Source organism: Diabrotica virgifera, chromosome 7 (assembly GCF_917563875.1).
Source record: "Diabrotica virgifera virgifera chromosome 7, PGI_DIABVI_V3a".
NCBI classification, from domain to species: domain Eukaryota; kingdom Metazoa; phylum Arthropoda; class Insecta; order Coleoptera; family Chrysomelidae; genus Diabrotica; species Diabrotica virgifera.
Genome location: NC_065449.1, coordinates 209,582,008 through 209,603,456, shown reverse-complemented (window position 1 = coordinate 209,603,456; position 21,449 = coordinate 209,582,008). Strand labels below are relative to the sequence as shown.

The following is a 21,449-nucleotide window of genomic DNA, read 5'->3' as shown; positions in this document are numbered from 1 at the left end:
AATTATAACTTATTAACATATTCTTTTTATTTTCAGAAAATGGAATTCACACTTATTAAAATGCAACAAAACCCGAAAAAAACCGAGCTTGCTGAAAATACTAGTGTCCACATTTTGGCCAGAATACTTATATCTAGGCTGTATATTAGCTCTAATGGATCTCTTAGTTAGGTTATCACAGCCCATCATGTTGGGTAACATGTTGTCGTACTTCAAACCAGGAACAGAGACTACTAAGGAAGAAGCACTTTGGTACGCAGGTGCTGTAGTAGTTCTAAATGGAATAAGCGCTTTATTAATCAATCAGTATATCATGAATGCCTTTCATTATGGTATGAAAGTTAGAGCAGCAGTTTGTTCCCTGATATATAGAAAGGTAAGGAACAAAATACACTTTGTCAATACATACCTAATACATACCTACATAGCGAGTCTGTTAAAGGTCTGTTACAGCCCAATTCCTTTTTCGCTCCCTTTGCGAGGTCCGTAAAGTTGGCTTGTCCACTTTTATATAACAATAAAATTTTCATGCCATAATTTAGTGCTCATTTAGTGCTAATTTTGTACCGCAGTCCCGAATTTTGTGCTCTTTATTTATTTAAAAAAGCAGGTGGACAAGCCAGCTTAACGTTAAGCTGGCTTGTCCACTCTTAGTACACAATGAAAAAATAAAATTATTCAGATTCTAAATAGGCTATAATTTAGTGCTCATTTAGTGCTAATTTTGTACCTTAAACATTATAATGAAATATTTGTTTAAACAATTTGTTATAAACAAAATTTAAAAAAATTAAAAAATCGAAAATTTTTTTATGCTAGAATTTAGTGCTCATTTAGTGCTAACAAAATATCCATATCCTGAATTTTGTGCTCTTTATTTATTTAAAAAAGCAGGTGGCCAAGCCAGCTTAACGTTAAGCTGGCTTGTCCACTCTTAGTACACAATGAAAAAATAAAATTATTCAGATTCTAAATAGGCTGTAATTTAGTGCTCATTTAGTGCTAATTTTGTTCCATAAACATTATAATGAAATATTTGTTTAAACAATTTGTTATAAACAAAATTTTAAAAAATTAAAAAATCGAAAATTTTTTTATGCTAGAATTTAGTGCTCATTTAGTGCTAACGAAATATCCATATCCTGAATTTTGTGCTCTTTATTTATTTAAAAAAGCAGGTGGACAAGCCAGCTTAACGTTAAGCTGGCTTGTCCACTCTTAGTACACAATGAAAAAATAAAATTATTCAGATTCTAAATAGGCTGTAATTTAGTGCTCATTTAGTGCTAATTTTGCACCATAAACATTATAATGAAATATTTGTTTAAACAATTTGTTATAAACACAATTTAAAAAAATTAAAAAATCGAAAAATTTTTTATGCTAGAATTTAGTGCTCATTTAGTGCTAACAAAATATCCATATCCTGAATTTTGTGCTCTTTATTTATTTAAAAAATCAGGAGGCTAGCTTAACGTTAAGCTGACTTGTCCACTCTTAAAAATTAAAATATCGAAAAAATTTTTATGCAGGAATTTAGTGCTCATTTGGTGCTAACAAAATATCCATATCCCGAATTTTGTGCTCTTTATTTATTTAAAAAATCAGGTGGACAAACTAGCTTAACGTTAATCTGGCTTGTCTACTCTTAGTATAAACAATGAAAACATAAAATTATTCAGATTCTAAGTAGGCTATAATTTAGTGCTCAGATAGTTATAAACATTATAATAACATATTTGTTTAAACAATTTGTTATAAATAAAATTTTTAAAAATTTGAAAATAGTAAAATAAATTCTTTTTTAATAATTTGTTATAAAAAAAAAGTTTAAAAAGGTATAAAAATGTAAATATTTTTATTCTGCAACTACAGTAAAACCCAGATATATATTATTTTCGGTCCTTTACTGTAATAGTAACTAATAACTTACTTTTTGCTAACAAAATATATATTTCTTGAATGTTGTGTCCTTTGTTTATTTTAATCGAGCCTAAATCATATTATGTGATATAAAAAAATATTTTAATAATTTATATACTGTCATGTATTATAAATAGTTTATTCCGTTTAAGATAATTTGACCTTAGGAGCCAGGATATCACATCTTTAAAGATGGCACGTCATAAACCTTTTTGTATTGAAAGGGACTTTTATGCGTGAAATATACCTCCAATAGTGTTTTCTCATGGTTTTTAACTACAGTAGAAAAAATTGGAGACTTTAACCTTCGTCGGGCGACATAGGTACAATTGTAACTTTTGAGTTTTCAAATTGTGATAACTTTCTTTTTCAAAGAGGTAGAGACTTGAAGCTTTGTGACATTTTTACATTTATCCAGTAGATTATGTGAGTCAAATATAACAAAAAAATATTTATTTAGTTCCTAGAAGAAGGCCTAGATAGTTCCGACCCCATAAAAGACGGCATAGGTACATTTGTACCTTGTTAATTTTTTTAAATAAAGGTTATAAAAAACAATATATTTTGTTATTAAATGATAGTTTATTTAAATAAAAATACAAAACTGAATGTTATTGTGGATTTTCGCAAGACATACATGTCGTTTTAAACGAAGAATGTTCGTCACACACAGGTAGAGAACACACTACACAACTTTTCCTCGTTTTACGCTGTTTTTTTTTTAGTTCGTTCCGACTCACATGGCAACTTGCGGTTATTGGCGTAGATCCACGAGTAGTGTGAGATATTTGAGGTGGAGCAACTATAGAAAATGTTATGTTTCGACCAAGGACCATTTCTACAGCACTACGAAGAAAATGACTCCTCATCATCATCCGGTTTTGACTTCGAGATTGAACTGAAGGCAAACAAAGATCTTTAGCAAGATCCTTCAAAAATTTCCTGCGTTGGTCCTTTGTTTTTGGTAATGGATTGTGCTCTCGATATATAATGTAGGATGCTAAGCCAGTGACGTCAATCATATTATAAAAAAAGGCCAAGGGCCAACGTAATGTTCGACGCTTGACCGTATACTCACTCAGCATTTTATCCATAGTGTCAACCCCCCCCCCCCCCCTTTGGTTTGATTGTAGTACTTAATAATTTCCGGCTTCGCTACTTCAGTGTCTTCTACTTTGCCTGTAGTATGTATGGACGAAAGTAACACTACTGCTTTATTTTTCTTTGGCACATAAGAACATACAGTAGCATAAGGATTGTATGCGAAATTAGTAGAAAAAACAGCTCTTTCCTTATTTACTAGCATATTGGTGGGTAGAAATCGTTTGTTCTTTCTAACTGTGCCCACTAAAGTCATTTGCCATGAGTTCAAGACTTTAGCCAGTTCAAAACTGGTAAAAAAGTTATCTGTTGTAACATTCCGACCAGAACTTTTATAAGATGTGACCAGATCCAAAACTGTTCGTTCGCCAACGTTAACTTGTCGTGAACCAGCTGCTGGTTTTCCAGTATAAGGCTGACCTTGTAAGGGATACGCGTTTGATGCATCACAAGCCCAAAAATCCTTGATACCATATTTAGCGGGTTTGGAAGGTATGTATTGTGTAAAACTTGTACGGCCTCTATACGGAAACAATTGTTCGTCGATGGTTATGTCTTCGAATGGTTTGTAGCCTTGTTGCAAATTTTTATTTAGCATTGTCCAGATATATCTTAGGGGTGCAGCCTTATCGGTTTTTTGCGTTCTTCCCGGTTACTTTCATTGTCAAATCTGATAAATCGTAACATGGTTTTGAAACGATCACGAGACATTTCTGCACGTATTAATGGCAGAGAATCCATACTCCACATCTCACACAAGTTGTCTTTGTTACTTCTATGTACACCAGCAACAATTAGAATACCAAAAAATGCATTGAGCTCACATTCAGTAAATGGTTAAAATTTTTTTTGTGGAGGCCGTCTTGAAGCATTCTGGAATCTTTGCGCCAATTCTTTGTTAAAAGCCTCACAGACTCTTTTGCCTTTTCTGTTTGTTTCACATTAAAATTATGTCACAAATTTCTGGGCCCATAATTGACATGAATACTTCTTTAGGTGTAAATAAATTACTCCTATCTGCAGGCCCATCTTTTTGTCGTAGGCTATTGCGAGGTTTTGTTTGAGCACTGCGCATTGGATCATTACTCCATTCAGTTCCATCCTTGGATATCAAAATTTTGCTTGAAGATTGAGGTTCATTCTCTATATGCTCGTCTGAGTCGTACTCGTCTGCCTGTTCTATGATAAATTCATCTTCAATGTCGGACTCCTCAGCATTTGTTGTTAACAACGATGCAGGACAATTTAGTGTAGCACAAATGCTGAGCTCAGTACATAATACTAATGCAGTTATGTACTTCCTTAACGAGTGGACTCGTTTAGGTGCCCCTCAACCTAAAGAATTCACGTGTGATGGAGGAAAAGCGCTCATAATCGCCAGCATTAAAGCATTCACTCAGTACCGCACCATCGAAGAATATGTTAATGCTTCTGACCTCCCTCAATGTTTTATTAGAATGGATGTTGCTCATTTCATTAAATTGTACGTTAATTTTTTGAGTGACTTGACAAAATCTAAGAAAGTTAAAGTATTTTATAAAGCTGCTATAGGACAATTAATATTATGTCAAACTACAGAAAGAGCAACCACTATTCTAAAAGCAATTTTAATAGTGGCTTCTTGCGAAACAGATGGATTACTCATTAATACAAATGAAGACAGTAGTTGTGAAACGCAAAAACAATTTTTAAAAAATATAGTTCAGCCACATGGTTTAGAAGAGGCTCTTTTCGACGAAGAAGTAACAGAAAAATGGGAATCAATGAGGCCAACTAATGAATCTATTTTTGACGACACAAACGAAGAAAGTGAAAACTTAACAGATAAACCAATAAATTGTTGGTCAGATTGGTTTGAAAATGTTGAAAAAGAAGTCGAAATGGTGAAAACAAAAGAAATAGGAATACATAACAATCCATTTAATTTGCCAGAATTTTGCGCACGTTTAAAGAAAGACATTAAAAGCTTCCCGTTATGGTCTTGTATTTGGGTACAAAAATTTGGATTAGGTAAAATTCCGGCTTCCAGTTCTGCAGTAGAAAGCGAAATAAAAAATATAAAAAAAGATTTATTTGAAAAAAAATTGAGAGCAGATGCAGCAGTTAATGCGATTTTAGAGTACCTGGTTGGTCGCTCTAATATAATTCAAGCGAAAACTGATGCAATGGAAAACAAAGAAGATAACGTTGAAATTACTAAAGGATCTGGAAATGAATCGGAGAAAGATCTTGATGCAGAAAGAAATTTAATAATTGCTACTGAACCAAAGTCAATCTCAATTAAGGAAGATAAAGAATTTATAAAAGGTATGTAAAAGCTTCTAACTGAAGTAGGTATTTCTTATTCATTACTCCTTGTTATATATTTTACAACTATTTTTATTTTCTCTCATGTTTAAAGATACCATTCAAGAAGAGAACCTAAGAATAATTAATACCAAAGAAATAATATGCCAATTGTGTTCATCCAGTTGTGTACAACAAAAAAAAAAGGAAGTAGTGAAATGTTGTGCAACAACTGCAATGCTGTAAACAACGTACAACAAATAATCGACTTAGGAAAAGAAGAAAATTGGCGTGGTCAAGTCACTAAGGCATCAAAAAATACAACTAAAAATCGAGAACAAAATCTGCAAAGTTATCAAAATACTTGGATCAAAACCAAATTACTTTTGATTCACTGTTTCAAGATAATTTGCAGAAAGTGCCAATTCTGAAGAATGGAAATGCTTTAAATTTAAAGGTAAAATTAATCAGTTTATATTAAATATTACTTTGTGTTGCAAAATAGTTAATAGTGAATAGTTACTTAATTTAAATGAACTCAGTTCAATCAAATTATGAATTTATTACGATAAACAAAATAATTAAAATATTTAAAATTTTATACCGGTTTCTTTTATTCTAGGGTGTGAAAATTAAAAAACAATTGTATTCATTTTATAACACGTGTGCAATAGATTCAATTGTACAATCGTTTATTGTTGGAGCAATAGACCCTTCTGAAGTCGAAAATGCATTAAAACATTACAAAAGGATTGTCCATTTATTGCACTTGCACTATATATAAAAAAGATGGGAGTTGCACAATCTTATGTAAAACGAGGCAGAATTTTACTGGAGTTTCATGAAAGTGCTATACAGAAGACACTAAACAAAACAAATAATGAACTTCAAAAAGTAATACACGTAGACTGCAACACAAATGCTTTTGACATGATGTTAAAATTAATTTAAAAATTACCAATTAACAGAATAGTCATAAACTGTAATAATGGTTGCCCTCAAAGAACCCGAGAAACGAATTATTATTTTTTGGATAACTTACTCTTTAAGGAAGCTTTAAGCGAAGTGGAAATGCAAGAAGCATTAACAGCTGACAGAGATTGTAGCAGAAGAGGATGCTGAGGACAATCAGAAGTGCAATATGATTCAAGTGGTACGTTTTAAATGATTAAAATCAACAAAAGTATATTATTTTTCACGTGTACACATAAATTAAAGAAAATCCATATTTAAAATAATTTCTTTACAGGTCCAATTATCTTAATTCAATTAACGGACATCAGGACCTTAACTCATCTGGATAACATCCCGATAAAATTTCCCGATGAACTTGAGACCTCTGATTATTATTTACTGGTAGGAGTAATCCGTTACATTAACAATGACCTTACGTCGACTAATGGATTAGGAAAACTGTCCATGGGACACTACACAACAATCTGTCGCAGAAATAATCTGTGGACCGAGTTTAATGATCTCAATGCAGGAACACAAAGAACTCTAACCAAAGATGTGGACAAAAAAGTCAACATAGAATTTCTAATATACGTTAAAGTTGAAAAAACGTATAAATAAAATCAATTAAAACTGTATCACCATGCCTTTATATTTAGACCGTAATTCTTTTCTACATTAATAAAGAGCACCAAATTTGATCTCATGATGTCTTATTTAGTTATTTGCACACAATTTGCGCTAAATTGGATAACTAAAAATTTTCGTTTTTATTACTGTTTAAAATTTTAATGTTTTATTATAATCTTTATGGTACAAAATTAGTACCAAATGAGCACTAAATTATTGCATAAAAAAATTTTCGATATTTTAATTTTTAAAAGTTTTGTTTATAACAAATTGTTTAAACAAATATTTTATTATAATGTTTATGGTACAAAATTAGCACTAAATGAGCACTAAATTATAGCCTATTTAGAATATGAATAATTTTATTTTTTCATTGTGTACTAAGAGTGGACAAGCCAGCTTAACGTTAAGCTGGCTTGTCCACCTGCTTTTTTAAATAAATAAAGAGCACAAAATTCGGGACTGCGGTACAAAATTAGCACTAAATGAGCACTAAATTATGGCATGAAAATTTTATTGTTATATAAAAGTGGACAAGCCAACTTTACGGACCTCCCTTTGCGCCAGATATTTCAGTTAATCCCGTTTATTTTGAAAACTTAATAAATTTGCCTTAGTAGCTTTATAGCCATTGAAGGGATTAATTCAACCGCTTTTTGTTTTTTGACTAAACTGCGAATGCATTAAAGTTATACAATTTAATAGCCAATCTATCACATTGTCAATTTATCCATTTAAAGTAATTAGTTATAATAATCTGCATAATGTTTTGTAGTGATTTATGGTATAATGTAATCGGATTGCTCTTGTGATGTGGACATTCATTTCATAAGCCAGGCAGTTTGAATCCTGGGGCGACCAGAGCATTGAAATTTAAATTTTGTAAACAGATCTGCATTTAATTAGTCTAAAATACCGGGTGTCCACTTATATTTTCCCCCATTTTAACTGCCTATAACTTCTAAACGGCTCAAGATAGAAATATGCGGTTTTCACTGAAATATTTTATTTCAGTAAAAGTTTTGTCTGAATGGACTAAATTTTTTATATCGCTTTCAAATACGAAAAGAAAAATGGCGGATTTTTGAAAAAACTTTGTTGACTTTTTTTTAATGGAACACCCAGTATATTTTTCTGTAAATTGGAAGAAAGGTCATTCACCTATCCAGAGACATAAAGTTTTTCAAAATCGGTTGTCAAATCACTGAGTAATTAATTTTTAAAATGAGAGGTGCAACGTGGATATCACTTACCTAAATAACATAACTAAGCAAATTGATATTATATCATGTGATTTCCACATTGCATCTCTCATTTTAAAAATTAATTGCTCAGTCGTTTGACCACCGATTTTAAAAAAATTATATCGTTGGATACGGAAATGACCGTTTTTTCAAGTTTTTAGGTAAATGACCATTTTTTATGTCGCTTTTAAATAAAAAATGGCGGATTTTTGTAAAAAAAACGTTGTTGACTTTTTTTGTTGAGACACCCAGTATATTTTTTTATAGCTTGAAAAAACGATCATTTACCTATCCAGCGATATTAAATTTTTTAAAATCGGTTGTCAAATGACTGAGCAAATAATTTTTAAAATGAAAGATGCAATGTGGAAATCACATAACATAATGTTATGTGATTTATTTTGATTTAATTGTTATTTTTAATTTATTTTTAATTTAATTAAATCACATAACATAATGTGATTTAATTATTAATCATTTTGCTTAGTTATGTTATTTAGGTATGTGATATCATCGTTGCACCGCTCATTTTAAAAATTAATTACTCAGTGATTTGACAACCGATTTTGAAAAACTTTATATCGCTGGATAGGTGAATGACCTTTCTTTCAATTTACAAAAAATATACTGGGTGTTCCATTAAAAAAAGTCAACAACGTTTTTTTCAAAAATCCGCAATTTTTCTTTTCGTATTTGAAAGCGATATAAAAAATTCAATCCATTCAGACAAAACTTTTACTAAAATAAAACATTTTATCGAAAACCGCATATTTCTATCTTAAGCCGTTTAGAAGTTATAGGCAGTTAAAATGGGGGAAAATATCAGTGGACACCCGGTAATTATTCTCAGTACTCAATTCGACTGCTGGCTAATAAATAATACATCCATTGCGTTATATTATAAACCTAATACGAAAGTAAAATACTACTGAGACTACATTTTTGTCTTTTTCTATGAGAATCTTAATTTTTGGTAGAATCCAAGTTTCAATTTACTCAACCTATTCTTGTTCTTCCTATTATGATAGACTTATTTTAATGCCAACTTTATCCTCAATTTATCGACGCCCGACATCGCTTTGTCGGACGTCTCATATTTTCACGATCTGTTTTCTGTCAGTCTTTCTATACATTGATTCTATGTTCCTGTATTTACTTCCTAGTTTATTTCTTGTATCCTACTTCTCATTCCTCATTTTTATTCAAAATTTTTAATTTTGAAAAAATATTTTTTTTCGAAATAACTTAAAAATTATTAGAGATACCAAAAATCTCAAACAGTAAAAAAAGTCGGCATTTTATTCTGTATTTTTTGTTTTTTTGTAAGACAAAAATTGGTTAAGATTTGGTGTTTCTAAATTTGCATACACTCGTGATTAGTGACTCGTTCAAGCCCTTTTAATTACAGCCCTTTCAAAAATAAGAGTTTTAGAGCGATGAAACTTATAGATCATATAAACAATACATACACGAGTAAAGAAACATGTGAAGTGGTAACGATTAAGTTCATTTGAGATGCTATTAGGGGGTGATTTTCCCGACTGTTTTACCAAAAAAAAAGGACCAACTTTATTTTGAGCGCAAGTTGTTTACTTTTGATGCTAGAATTTTTTTATTCAACAAAAAGAAAGCTTTTTAGACATATTAAAAAAGTTGTAATGCGTTTTCCCCAAAAAGTGCTTCATTTTTGGTTATTTCCGTTAAAATATTCGATTTGGAATTTGACGAATATGAACCTATTTTTCATTAGCTATAACTCTGCTTCTACTAAGTCTAGAGACCTAATATATACACTATTTTTTTCACTTTTTTACAGGCTATATTTTTGCCAAGAATGTTTTTTTTCTACAAAATGCTCACTTTTTGAGTTATTTGCGAAAAACCGTCTAAAAACGTGGTTATTTTGTTGAGAAATGAACATATTCACTTGCAAATAACTCGAAAAGTATTGACTTGGTGAAAAAACTCTATAGAACAAAAGTTGCTTAAAATTAGTCAGTTTATCCATTTCCGGACGTATTTTGGACGTATATTTTTTCACCCCCGAGAAGGGTGAAACTCACCCCCGGGGCAAAAGCTTACTTCGGCACAATATCACTGTTTTCTTTGACTTGTTAGCTATGTGTATGCCAAATTTCATGTCAATCCATGCGGTTCTTTAAAATTTAGAGTAGAGGTTTTGCAATATTTTACCGTTAGCGAACGTACTAATATCGTTTTAGACGGTTTTAAATATTAGAAATAGTAGATAATAAAAGGTACAAATAATAGTAAACAAACTATTTATTTTAACCGAAAAACCGTAATATTACAATATACAAAGAAATTAAGATACGTGTTTCTACAACGAGATATTCTTCTAGACTACTGTATCGAACGCAGAACTAACACTAACATACAGTTCTGACATTCACATCCCTTGTAACATGTGCAACCTTAGGTAAGAGTTTATCGCCCTAATGCATTCGGAGAATTGGCCCACCCATGAAGGAAGACCCCACATGTGTATTATAACACTTAACAAAAATAATAAAGTTGAATTCCAACATCCCCTCGCAACTAAAATTATTTTTGAATTAGTCAAACAGACCCCCTTTACTACTTAAGTACTCTAACTTAACCCTATTCAGCGGCTTAGTCAACATATCAGCTATCATATCCTCGGTAGGACAATACTTAAAGTTAACAACCCCTTTTTCATGCAATTCTTTTACGAAATGGTACTTTGTATCGATATGTTTTGTCCGATTACTGAATTTGTGATTTCCTAAAAGTTTTAGACAGCTTTGATTGTCTTCGTATATAACTATTTCCGGCTCTAAACCCACAAATTCCTTTATAACCTGTTTTAACCAAATTGCTTCCTGACAGCCTTCAGCCAATGCTATGTACTCTGCTTCAGTTGATGATAGAGACACGCAATTCTGTTTTCTACATCCCCAATTTATAGGCGAACCCCGTAATAAAAATATATACCCGCTATTGGATTTTCTGTTCCCCTTGTCTTCTGCCCAGTCAGCGTCTGCATAGCCGTATAATGCATTATCTGTTCCTTCTTGTCCTAAAATAAGCTTTTTATATTTAGTTTTCTTTAAATATCTTAACACCCTCTTTGCTTCGTTCCAATCTACTTCTTTTGGATTTTTATTCTGTTGACTTAGTATGGTGACGCTTGCCAATATATCCGGTCTAGTATTTACCGCAATATATAATAAACCACCAATCAGTTGTTGGTATATTTCACTGTTTTTCATCGGCTTCTCTCTGCTAAGCTTATAGTATCCAACATCCAGCGGTATATTGGACTCTTTTGCATCTTTCATCTTAAACTTGTTCAGCAATTTGTCAATATAACTGGCTTGATTTAAACTATATATCCCTTGATCGCACCTTTCAATCTTCATACCTAGATAATTTTGTAATAATCCCAAACTTGTTATTTCAAAATTACATTTTAGATTCTCTTCAAATGTATCAATTACCTGTGTATCCTTTGCTGCTATTAAAATGTCATCCACGTATATAAGTACGTAAACCCTTTCATTATTTATTACCTTGATATATAAACATGTATCAATATTGCTTTTACAAAAATTCTCTTTAGATAAAACTTCATCAAGCTTTTTGTTCCAAGTTCTGGCAGATTGTTTCAAACCATATAAACTTTTATTTAATTTGCAAACACAACTTGTATCCTTTTCTTCAAATCCCTCAGGCTGTTTCATAAAAATTTCTTCTGACAGTTCTCCATTTAGAAAGGCTGTTTTTGCATCTATATGCCTTACTATGAGATTTTTTCTCCATGCCTCTGTCAATAAAATTCGAAGAGTAGCTTGCCGCGCAACCGGAGCGAACACTTCATCGTAGTCTACGCCGAACTTTTGGCTAAAACCCCTTGCTACCAGCCGTGCTTTGTACTTCTTCGAGCTTTGATCTTCGCCTGTTTTTAACTTGAATACCCATTTACATGAGACTATATTCTTTCCCTTTGGTGCTTGTATTAAATCCCAAGTTTTATTTTTCCTTAATGACGTGATTTCCTCTTCCATAGCTTGCTTCCATTTTTCACTATCACTTCTTTTAAGCGCTTCTTTAAAGTTTCTAGGTTCTACTTCTTCGAGTTCTGTCAACTTTGCTATGTAGCGCTCAGGTGGAATACCTTTATTTATTCTGCTAGATCTACGATCACCTGAATTCTCTATATCGAGATCTGTATCTAATTGATAGTTAGAATCACCGTCATCGTCATGGGATTCTTCCCAACTTAAGCTCTCATACGTGTTAGATGTGTCTGTAGAATTTTCTATTTCCTCCGTGTTTTCAAAATTTGCAACCTCTCTGTCTTCTACGTCGTTTGGCTCTATTTTTTCCCGTTCCATCATGGACCCAATGGATATTTCCTCACTTTTTGCCTCCTTTTTCTCGATGCATATATTTTTCTTGGAAAACACCACACTACGGCTAATTGTAATACGTTCTGTATCTACATTTAACAATCTATACGCTTTTGATTCATCAGAGTAACCTACAAATATCAGTGACTCACCTTTTGGATCAAATTTATCCTTCATTTTTTCTTTGGGAATGTGGCTATAAACCGTAGACCCAAATATTTGCAAATTCGACACATTCGGTGTTACTTTATGCCACAATTCATAGGGCGTTTTTTCTTTCGACTTAGTAGGTAATCGATTTTGCAAATAATTGGCTGTCACTATCGCTTCCCCCCAAAATTTCTTTGCTAAACCCTCATCGATTAACATACACCTAGCCATTTCAACTAGAGATCGATTCTTTCTTTCTGCAACCCCGTTTTGTTCTGGAGAGTACCCCGCTGTATATTGAATTTTTATACCTTTACCCTTTAAAAATTCCCTTAAATTATTATTTACGTACTCGCCACCCCTATCCGACCTAATTACTTTTGGAACCCTATCTAACTGATTACTCGCAAATTCTATAAACTCTTTTATACATTTACCGCTTCATTTTTATGATTTAATAAATATATAGTTGTATATCTAGAAAAATCATCAATTAAAGTCAAAATATAACGTTTACCCCCTGGAGTAACAGTCTTCATGGGCCCGCAAATATCCGAATGTAATAAGTCAAGAATATTAAATGTATTGCTATGAGAAAATTTTGGAAAACTCTTACGTAAAATTTTACCTTTCATACAGCATTCACAAGTTTCCCTAATCCTACAGTCAGTCATATCAATCCCGACTGCCATTTTCTTTTCCATTAAGTGTTTGACTGCATCCATGTCCCTGTGTCCAAACCGTCTGTGCCATGCATGTTGACAGTTGCTGGAGTGCTCCACAGCACTCAATCCATGGTCCACAGTTGAAAGTTTGTATAAGTCCGGTGAAGGCACCGCACTCGCGACGACTTTTCCGTGTAAAGCGATTTTACACTCGTTTTTATCGAATTGCACATTATGTCCCGCACTTGTTAGCTTTTTCACCGAAAGCAGATTTGAGTCTAATCCCGGCACATACAACACTTCGTCGATTTTTAAATTTTCCACTCCCGATCCAGTCACGCACTCAATAAGTCCTGTTCCTATACCCTGAACCTCGGAGTATTGCCCTTTCTCCGCCAAACTTACACAACGCCTTTTCTGCTACCGTCAAATTGGGTATAGAATCCTTTGTAATTAACCATGTGGCTCGAAGCTCCTGAGTCCACATACCACGAAGCAGAATCCCTTTTTCCGTTCCTTTGAGCTATAATTGACCATAAAACATGCATCATCAGTACCTTCAGTGGCTTTATTGGCCTTTTCCTTCTTAAACGCTTTGTACTTAAAGCAATCTCGTTTAAAATGGCCCTTCCGGTTACAAAAATAACACTGCCTTGCTTCTGCCCTTGCAGTACCATTATTTTTGTTACCCTCGTATACTGACTTCATCACCGACTCCTCCTGATTTCTTCCCAAAGCTCCCTGACGTCTCCTGTACTCATCTATTAATTTACTCGTAACAAATTCTAGAGTAAATTCACTCGATGGCCTACTTTCCAGCGCTGTAATCAAAAAAACTGTATGAGTCTGGAAGACTTCCCAGCAAAATTCCTGCTGAGAACCTGTCCTTAATTTCTTCCCCTAAGGCGGCCAGTTTATTCAACGATTCTAGGAATAAACTAATGTGTGCTTCCATATCACCATTCTCCTCTAGCGATAGCCTACAGATTTGCTTTAACAAAAACACCATACTAGACAAACTTGATTTCTGATGATACTCCCTTAGCGCTATCCACGCATCGCGCGCGAATTCCCTGTTCCTAGGGATGGACTCGAGCCGAGCCAAGCCGAGCTTTTGAAAAGCTTGTGCTCGGCTCGAAATTTCGAGCCGAGCTCGAGATAGAAGCTCGGCTTGAACTTCGATCTTGCAGGTTAAGCTCGTGGCTCGTGCCGGCTCGGCTCGAATAGTTCGAGCCGAGCCGAGCCGAGCTCAAAAACATAATAATGAATGTAAAATATAACATTCGTAGTAATTTTTTTTACTTATAATAGTCAAATATAAGAAATAATAAGAAATTCACTAAATGCTTTTCACATAATAGCTACATACTCTATCATAGTAACGTTAGGAGACAAGAAGAGCGAGATATTTTTTTTCTTAGATTAATGAACAAATAGGAGAAATTAAAAATGTTTATTTCACAGTTTGTCTTAATTTCTGTTTAAAAAACTATGATAATGTATGATTTTAGTGTTCGTCCTGAAATAATGTCAGTCTTTTTCAAATAACCCGATTTAAAGGAAGCCAAGAAAATAGTTTTATCGCTGAGAAACTATATAGGTAGATATATTACGATAGTTTAATATAAATTTCAAATAAGATGGCATATTTGTATTAAGTATTATGACAAGATAGTGGATGAATTGTTTGATAACACCCGGATTTCGTATAGTGTAGTGATAATAAATAATACAAATAACAATAAAAAGTAAAGTCTAATACGACCAGACTAATCCATAAATAATCGGAGTAGGAAAAAGCAGCATATTTTATGAAAACATTTTTTTAAATATCAATATTCATATGTACATACAGTGTGGCCAAGCCAAATGGAATAAATTTATTATTTCGTGAATAAGCGCTTTTGGAAAAAAAATCCGAAACAGGTCGGTTTTTATTTTTAAATTACAATTTTTTGGCATATACTCGTATATGATAGTAGCTCATTTGAACGGTTATGAAATTCTCTATTCAGTAATATAAATATTAACATAATATACAGGGTGTCCAATTTTTTTTTAATTAAATTAATTGACACAAAAATGAGAATGTATATGTAATTTATTTAATTCAAAATACATTTTGCTACTGTCAGTAAACAGAAAGAATGTTCATTTGACAAATAAACATAGCTTTTCACTTAAATTCAATGTTCAAGATGCCACTCACCTGCCTCTTGGTAGTTTGAACATTTAATTTAAGCGAAAAGCTGTGTTTATTTGTCAAATAAACATTTTTTATGTTTTCTGACAGCAGTAAAATGTATTGTGAATTAAATAAATTACATACATTCTTCTTTTTGTGTTAATTAATTTAATTCGAATTTTTTTTTGGACACACTGTATACATAATTATGTTAATATTGATATTACTGAATAGAGAATTTAATAACCTTTCAAATGAGCTAGCACATGACCCCTATTCCCATTTAAAAAAATAATCGATTACGTCATGACGCCCAGATGGATGACGTCATTAGTATGATATATGTAGGTATTATATATGCCAAAAAATCGTAATTTAAAAATAAAAATCGACCTGTTTTGAGATCTTTTTCCAAAATCGCTCATTCACGAAATAATGAATTTATTCCATTTGGCTTTGCCACACTGTATAATACTATTGGTAATATTGTAATGTAGTACCTACCACCTAAAAGGCCTGCATAAATAAATAAAAAATATAAATAAAAAGTATCAAGTATTTTATTGTCTTATATTACTAGATTCGCATAAAATAAATCTTTCACTAAACTTAATACAGATGAGTTGTAACTCTTTTTTTTTTAATTTAAGTAACTAAAAAACCTGTGTCACCTGAAAAATATTTTTGTACACTTACAGTCAATTATAAATAGGTACATAGTATCTCCATTAACATTTTATATCGGAGATACTATTTAAAAAAAAATTACATTGTTAATAAAAATCATTTACAAGAGGAAAGGAGGAAAGTGTAGGTATATATTTAAAAATAACATTATAACTCTATTCTTACCAAATTATACATATACGACTCTACTTCAACAATAAATAAAATTAAACCTAGAACTAATTTAAACGATTAAAATTAAAAAAAAAATTGTTTTACACATTTTTCAAAATTGGGTTTTCTACCCAAGAGTTTAGACATAAGAGGCACTTAGCCGATTCATTAGTCAATCTATTGCGTTGTTTTCGAATAATTAAGCCAGCTTTCGAAAACAATCGCTCAGATGGTACGGACGTAGCAGGAATACTTAGTAAGTCTCTGGCCATTTCAGCAAGAACAGGAAATCTTCCTTTATTTACCTGCCACCACTTTAAAATATCTTCGTTGCCAGTACTTTGCGGGAGTGCTATGTAGTCATAGAATTCAGTACTTAAGTCTTTTGGTTTTGTTATGACCTTTGATTGATAATAGCTTTCGAAATTGATTTCAAGCTCATCTTGTACTTCCATGACCACCGACGATTCAGATGTACTTTGCGTTATATTTTCTACAGCTTGCTGATTTCCTTCATACTTTTTTAACAGTTTTTTAAACACTGAATACGATTCGTTCTTTAAGTCCCTTCCCCAAAGTGAGTTATCAAATGCTTCAAGTTTATGTCTTGGGTCTAAAATAAGTACTGCACAGTAAATCCAATTTGTTTGTCTGTAATGTTTTAAAATTTTATCTCTGGCCTTTTGAAATGCAGTTAAAAGTTGTTCATCTACACAGGAACGATTCGGTTTATCGTCAAGCAACTTTGATTGTAATTCGATTTTGTCTAACAGTATATTTAAACTGACTATCACTGATGGAAGCGTTGCGTATTTGTCTCCTCCAAGGTTTTCGCTTACTATTTTAAACATCTTTAAAAATTTACAGACGGAAGCTAACATCTGCCATTCGTTTTGGTGTAGTCGAAAATTGTTTAATTTATTGACACTGTCGCTTGCACATAGACAGTCGATCCCCTTTTTTAACTTTAATGCGACATCCAACATATCATGAGTGGAGTTCCATCTTGTTGGAACATCCAGAATAGGTGAAATCTGTGTAGATGCCCCAGCAGTTTGGCACGCACTTTTAAAACGGATCCGTAATTTTTCAGATTTTTTTATTTTCTTAAATATATAACGAATTTTATCCAAACAGTTAGTTGGTGTTTGAATATCTTCATCTAGAACATCGTTGTGTTCGAACTCAACCTCTTCATCTACGTTACTGCTTTCTTCATCTTCAGCCTCCCCTCCTACGTCTTCTTCTATTTTCAGAGATTTTAAGCAATCTTGAACAGCCAAGTTCAGAATATGTGCTACACATTTAAAATGTTGATTAACGTCATCAAAAAAAGGAATAAGCTTTTTTAACTCCTGCATGAACGTTGTATTTGCTGCAGTGTTGTCAACAGTTATGCCTTGAATTTTCGATGTGATGCCATAGCTCTGCAAAGATTCATAAAACAACTTGGCAATATCTCTCCCAGTATGAAGCCCATGTGAAGGTGAGAAATCGATAACTACAGACTGGAGTTGCCAATGGTCATCAATAAAGTGGGCGGTGATCCCATAATAAGATTTTCCATTAATTGCCGTCCAGCCATCAATGGTAAAAGATATTCTTGATGTGTTTTGTTGTAGTATATGCATAACTTTTTTTTGATCCTGTTCAAAACGGGACACAACCATTCTCTTTAAAGCTTTTCGTCCAGGCAGGTTTATTCCAGGTTTGATTTGATCGAAGAAGTTCCTTGTTGCTTCGTCGTCAAAAAACGAAAAAGGTAGGTATTTAGTGGCCACCCAATCAACGATAAAGTTTTCATCTTTAGGTTCATTCACGGATTTCTGCAATAAACATAAACGAGTGTAAATTACTTGATATTTGAATGTAAATTTGAATTATTTTTAAAATAAAGCTATTATTTTATTGTATTTATTTTGCTATTTATTATTTCCCAGCCAACATGAATTCACACTAAATTACCAGAGCCCGCTAATAGTTAAAATAGGATTGGAGGTCGTTGGGTAGGTACAATGAACTGCACACTAAAGGGATTACCGAATTGGGCGCTGAATTTTTTGAACTTTTTTTTTTGGTTTTTCCATAAATAAACAAATTAAATTGACCTAGTCTTTTAGAAAATTATGAAATATAAAATATTTTAATTATAACTTTTATTTGTTCTTTAAGTCAATATCATTTACATTGTTAAAAAACTAAATCATTGAGAAAAGTAGTAATAGATAATGAGAAATTATCTAATTGTTTAGAATTATTATAGCAGCCCAGCGGGTAAACAAAATTATTTTTACCAACTTTACGGCAATTGAACCAACAAGAATATTAGCAAGAATAAGGAGACAATGGTTGTTAAGTGTTAAATGTTCTTTACGTATTTTATATTTTAATTTTTGGTTCCTTTCAGACTTTTGTAAGCTTTGGTTTCAAACAACACAAAAATAGAAGTAATTAAAAACTAAATTATGGACGAAAACGGCAAGAATTACTTGTCGCAGACGGAAAAGTTTTATAAAAGTAAAATGAAAGTGATAAAACATGGTAAAAAACATAAAAGGGAGTTTGGGTGTGGTACCAATTATTAAAGATAAAATGAGATAAGTTTAAGGTGGTTATGGCGCGTACAATGCGCAAAGGTACCATTTCATCCAAAAAGCGAAAATGTGTGTCGCACCTGGAGCTAGTAAGAGAGGAAGAAGAAGCCGTTATGGTAAAGTTAGGAATGACATGGCGGTAAAGAATATTTATTCTGATGTGGCTCAAGACAAAAAAGGCAAATATGTATAATGATGATGATGTAATAGAAGAGAATATATTAGGCTATTGATTATGTTCAAAATAAGATGGCTAAAAGGAACTACAACGTTCACGGGGTTTTATTGTTTCTTGTTTCATATGGTCAATGGACCTCTAAATATGAAAACACCGCGGAGTGCTTCCATTTACAGGGGTGCGTTTTTGAGAAAGGGGTGAATTAACCCCTATGAACTAAGGTGCATAGTATGAGTTCTATGCCCTTTTAGTACATACATTTCTACAGCAAAATTGTTCGAAATTAAATTTACTATTGAATTATCACCTTTTAAAGTTTAAAAGTGTTTTTTAAAAAATATAATAAAAAAATGCAAATTCATCCTTCCTCTTTAAAATGACGTTTGGCAGAGGTCATCGCTTATAACTCGACAACAACTAATTTTAGACAATATCGTCACTAAATATTTGAATAGGATTTATAAAATGCAGTTATGTACTTCTCATTTTTACTATAGTTACTCGGAAGAGGTAAAAATTTTAATGAACATATTTTTTTGTTATGGTAAAATGTAAATATTCGCATTCCTAGAAGTTAGTCTTTTTGATAAACAAATTCTTAAGAAGGTTACAAGAGGCAGTTTAAGTTTATGGAGGATTATAAAATTGGGATTCTACCTCGTACCTCCATACTTGAATGGTTTTGGACATAATGCTCAGAATTATCCAAAGAATCTAAAAAGACCTTAATACTATCAATTTCTTTACAGGGCTTCTCATAAAGCCCTTATTTTACCATAATTTGTTAATAACAATTAAACGGACCATATTTGGGCTTCCAGACCACTTCCATTGGATTCAGCGACCCAAAAAACTTATAATACCACCATTAAATCACGGGGAGCTCGAACTTTCCCACGGGACCCCCTCTGTTGCGACTAGACAATGGATCTCGGATTTGCATTTTAGGTTAAGTAGGTATATCAATTTTCATTATAATTAATGCAATTGTTAGTACTGAAAACTAACAGCTTAAAATTTTATAATTTTACTCAGTTTGACAACATTGTTTAACGTTAAGCAATTATTTAATGCCAAATATTTATCAGATTATTACATCGACCAAAATTTTATTAAGAAAATTCCCAAAAAAACTGGTTATGAACAAAAAATTTGATTACACTTTTTTTTCCAACAATAATAAATAAAAACTGAAACATCATGCAAAAAAATAATAAAATATTATTTTTGAATATTTGCATTGTTTTGGCACATCGAAAACTTTGGCGTTAATACTTTGAATATTGACATTACAATAGTAAAATGTGTTCTTACCTTAATTGTTAAGAAATTATGAAGTGGTCCAGCTTTGCTAGTTCCAGGTTGAGAGAGCTTTGGAAAAATAGTACCATATTCCTTTGGATGTTTACTTAATAAGTGCCTTTTTAAAGTAGTTGTAACGGAAAGTTTTACTTTAAACTCACTTTTAATTTTTCGTTTGTTACATAATTTGCATGTCGCTAATTTGTTTATTTTGTCAATAATTTTAAACTCAAAAAAGCATGTAAACTTGCTCCGAAATGTCGAAGTTTCGTCAAGAGTATAATCGCCGCTAACGCTTTCAGTCGACTTAGTTGACACTTCACTATTTTCACTTGGACTTGGAGAAGGAAGATTTGTGTCCATAAAACTATCATCACTATCGTAATTAAACATTTTAAAAACGCGAAAAATTTGGAATTAGGTTCCTAAACAGAAATGGACGAACAGCAACTTCAACTTCTTTCTCAAGACTGAAAAGATTGTAATAACTATTAGATTTCTTTCCTACTACCCGTAAAATACAAACGTGCTAGTTTTCTTAAAATCGGAATTATTTTCTTAATACCTACAGATTTAGCAAAGTTTATACTGAGAAATAAGTTACAATAAAACATTCAACTGTACAGATTAACAGTAAATTTCTATTGTTAAATTCATATCATTATGTCCAAAACCATTCAAGTATGGAGGTACGAGGTAGAATCCCAATTTTATAATCCTCCATAAACTTAAACTGCCTCTTGTAACCTTCTTAAGAATTTGTTTATCAAAAAGACTAACTTCTAGGAATGCGAATATTTACATTTTACCATAACAAAAAAATATGTTCATTAAAATTTTTACCTCTTCCGAGTAACTATAGTAAAAATGAGAAGTACATAACTGCATTTTATAAATCCTATTCAAATATTTAGTGACGATATTAGGGATAATCGAAATGCAAGAATATTATTTAAAAAGGAATTTATACAGAGTGTCCGTAAAATATGTAATAAATTAGATA

The 21,449-nt window shown here is 32.2% G+C and overlaps 1 protein-coding gene across 1 annotated transcript in view; it reads left to right on the top strand.

The window, feature by feature from the left end:
* LOC114329884 (ATP-binding cassette sub-family C member 4) overlaps positions 1-21,449 on the top strand; it is a 351,864-nt gene that overhangs the window by 245,331 nt on the left and 85,084 nt on the right. The window contains exon 5 of the mRNA XM_050655875.1: positions 37-376. Within this exon, the coding sequence (XP_050511832.1) occupies positions 37-376 (340 nt within the window). The remainder of the gene's footprint in view (positions 1-36; positions 377-21,449) is intronic.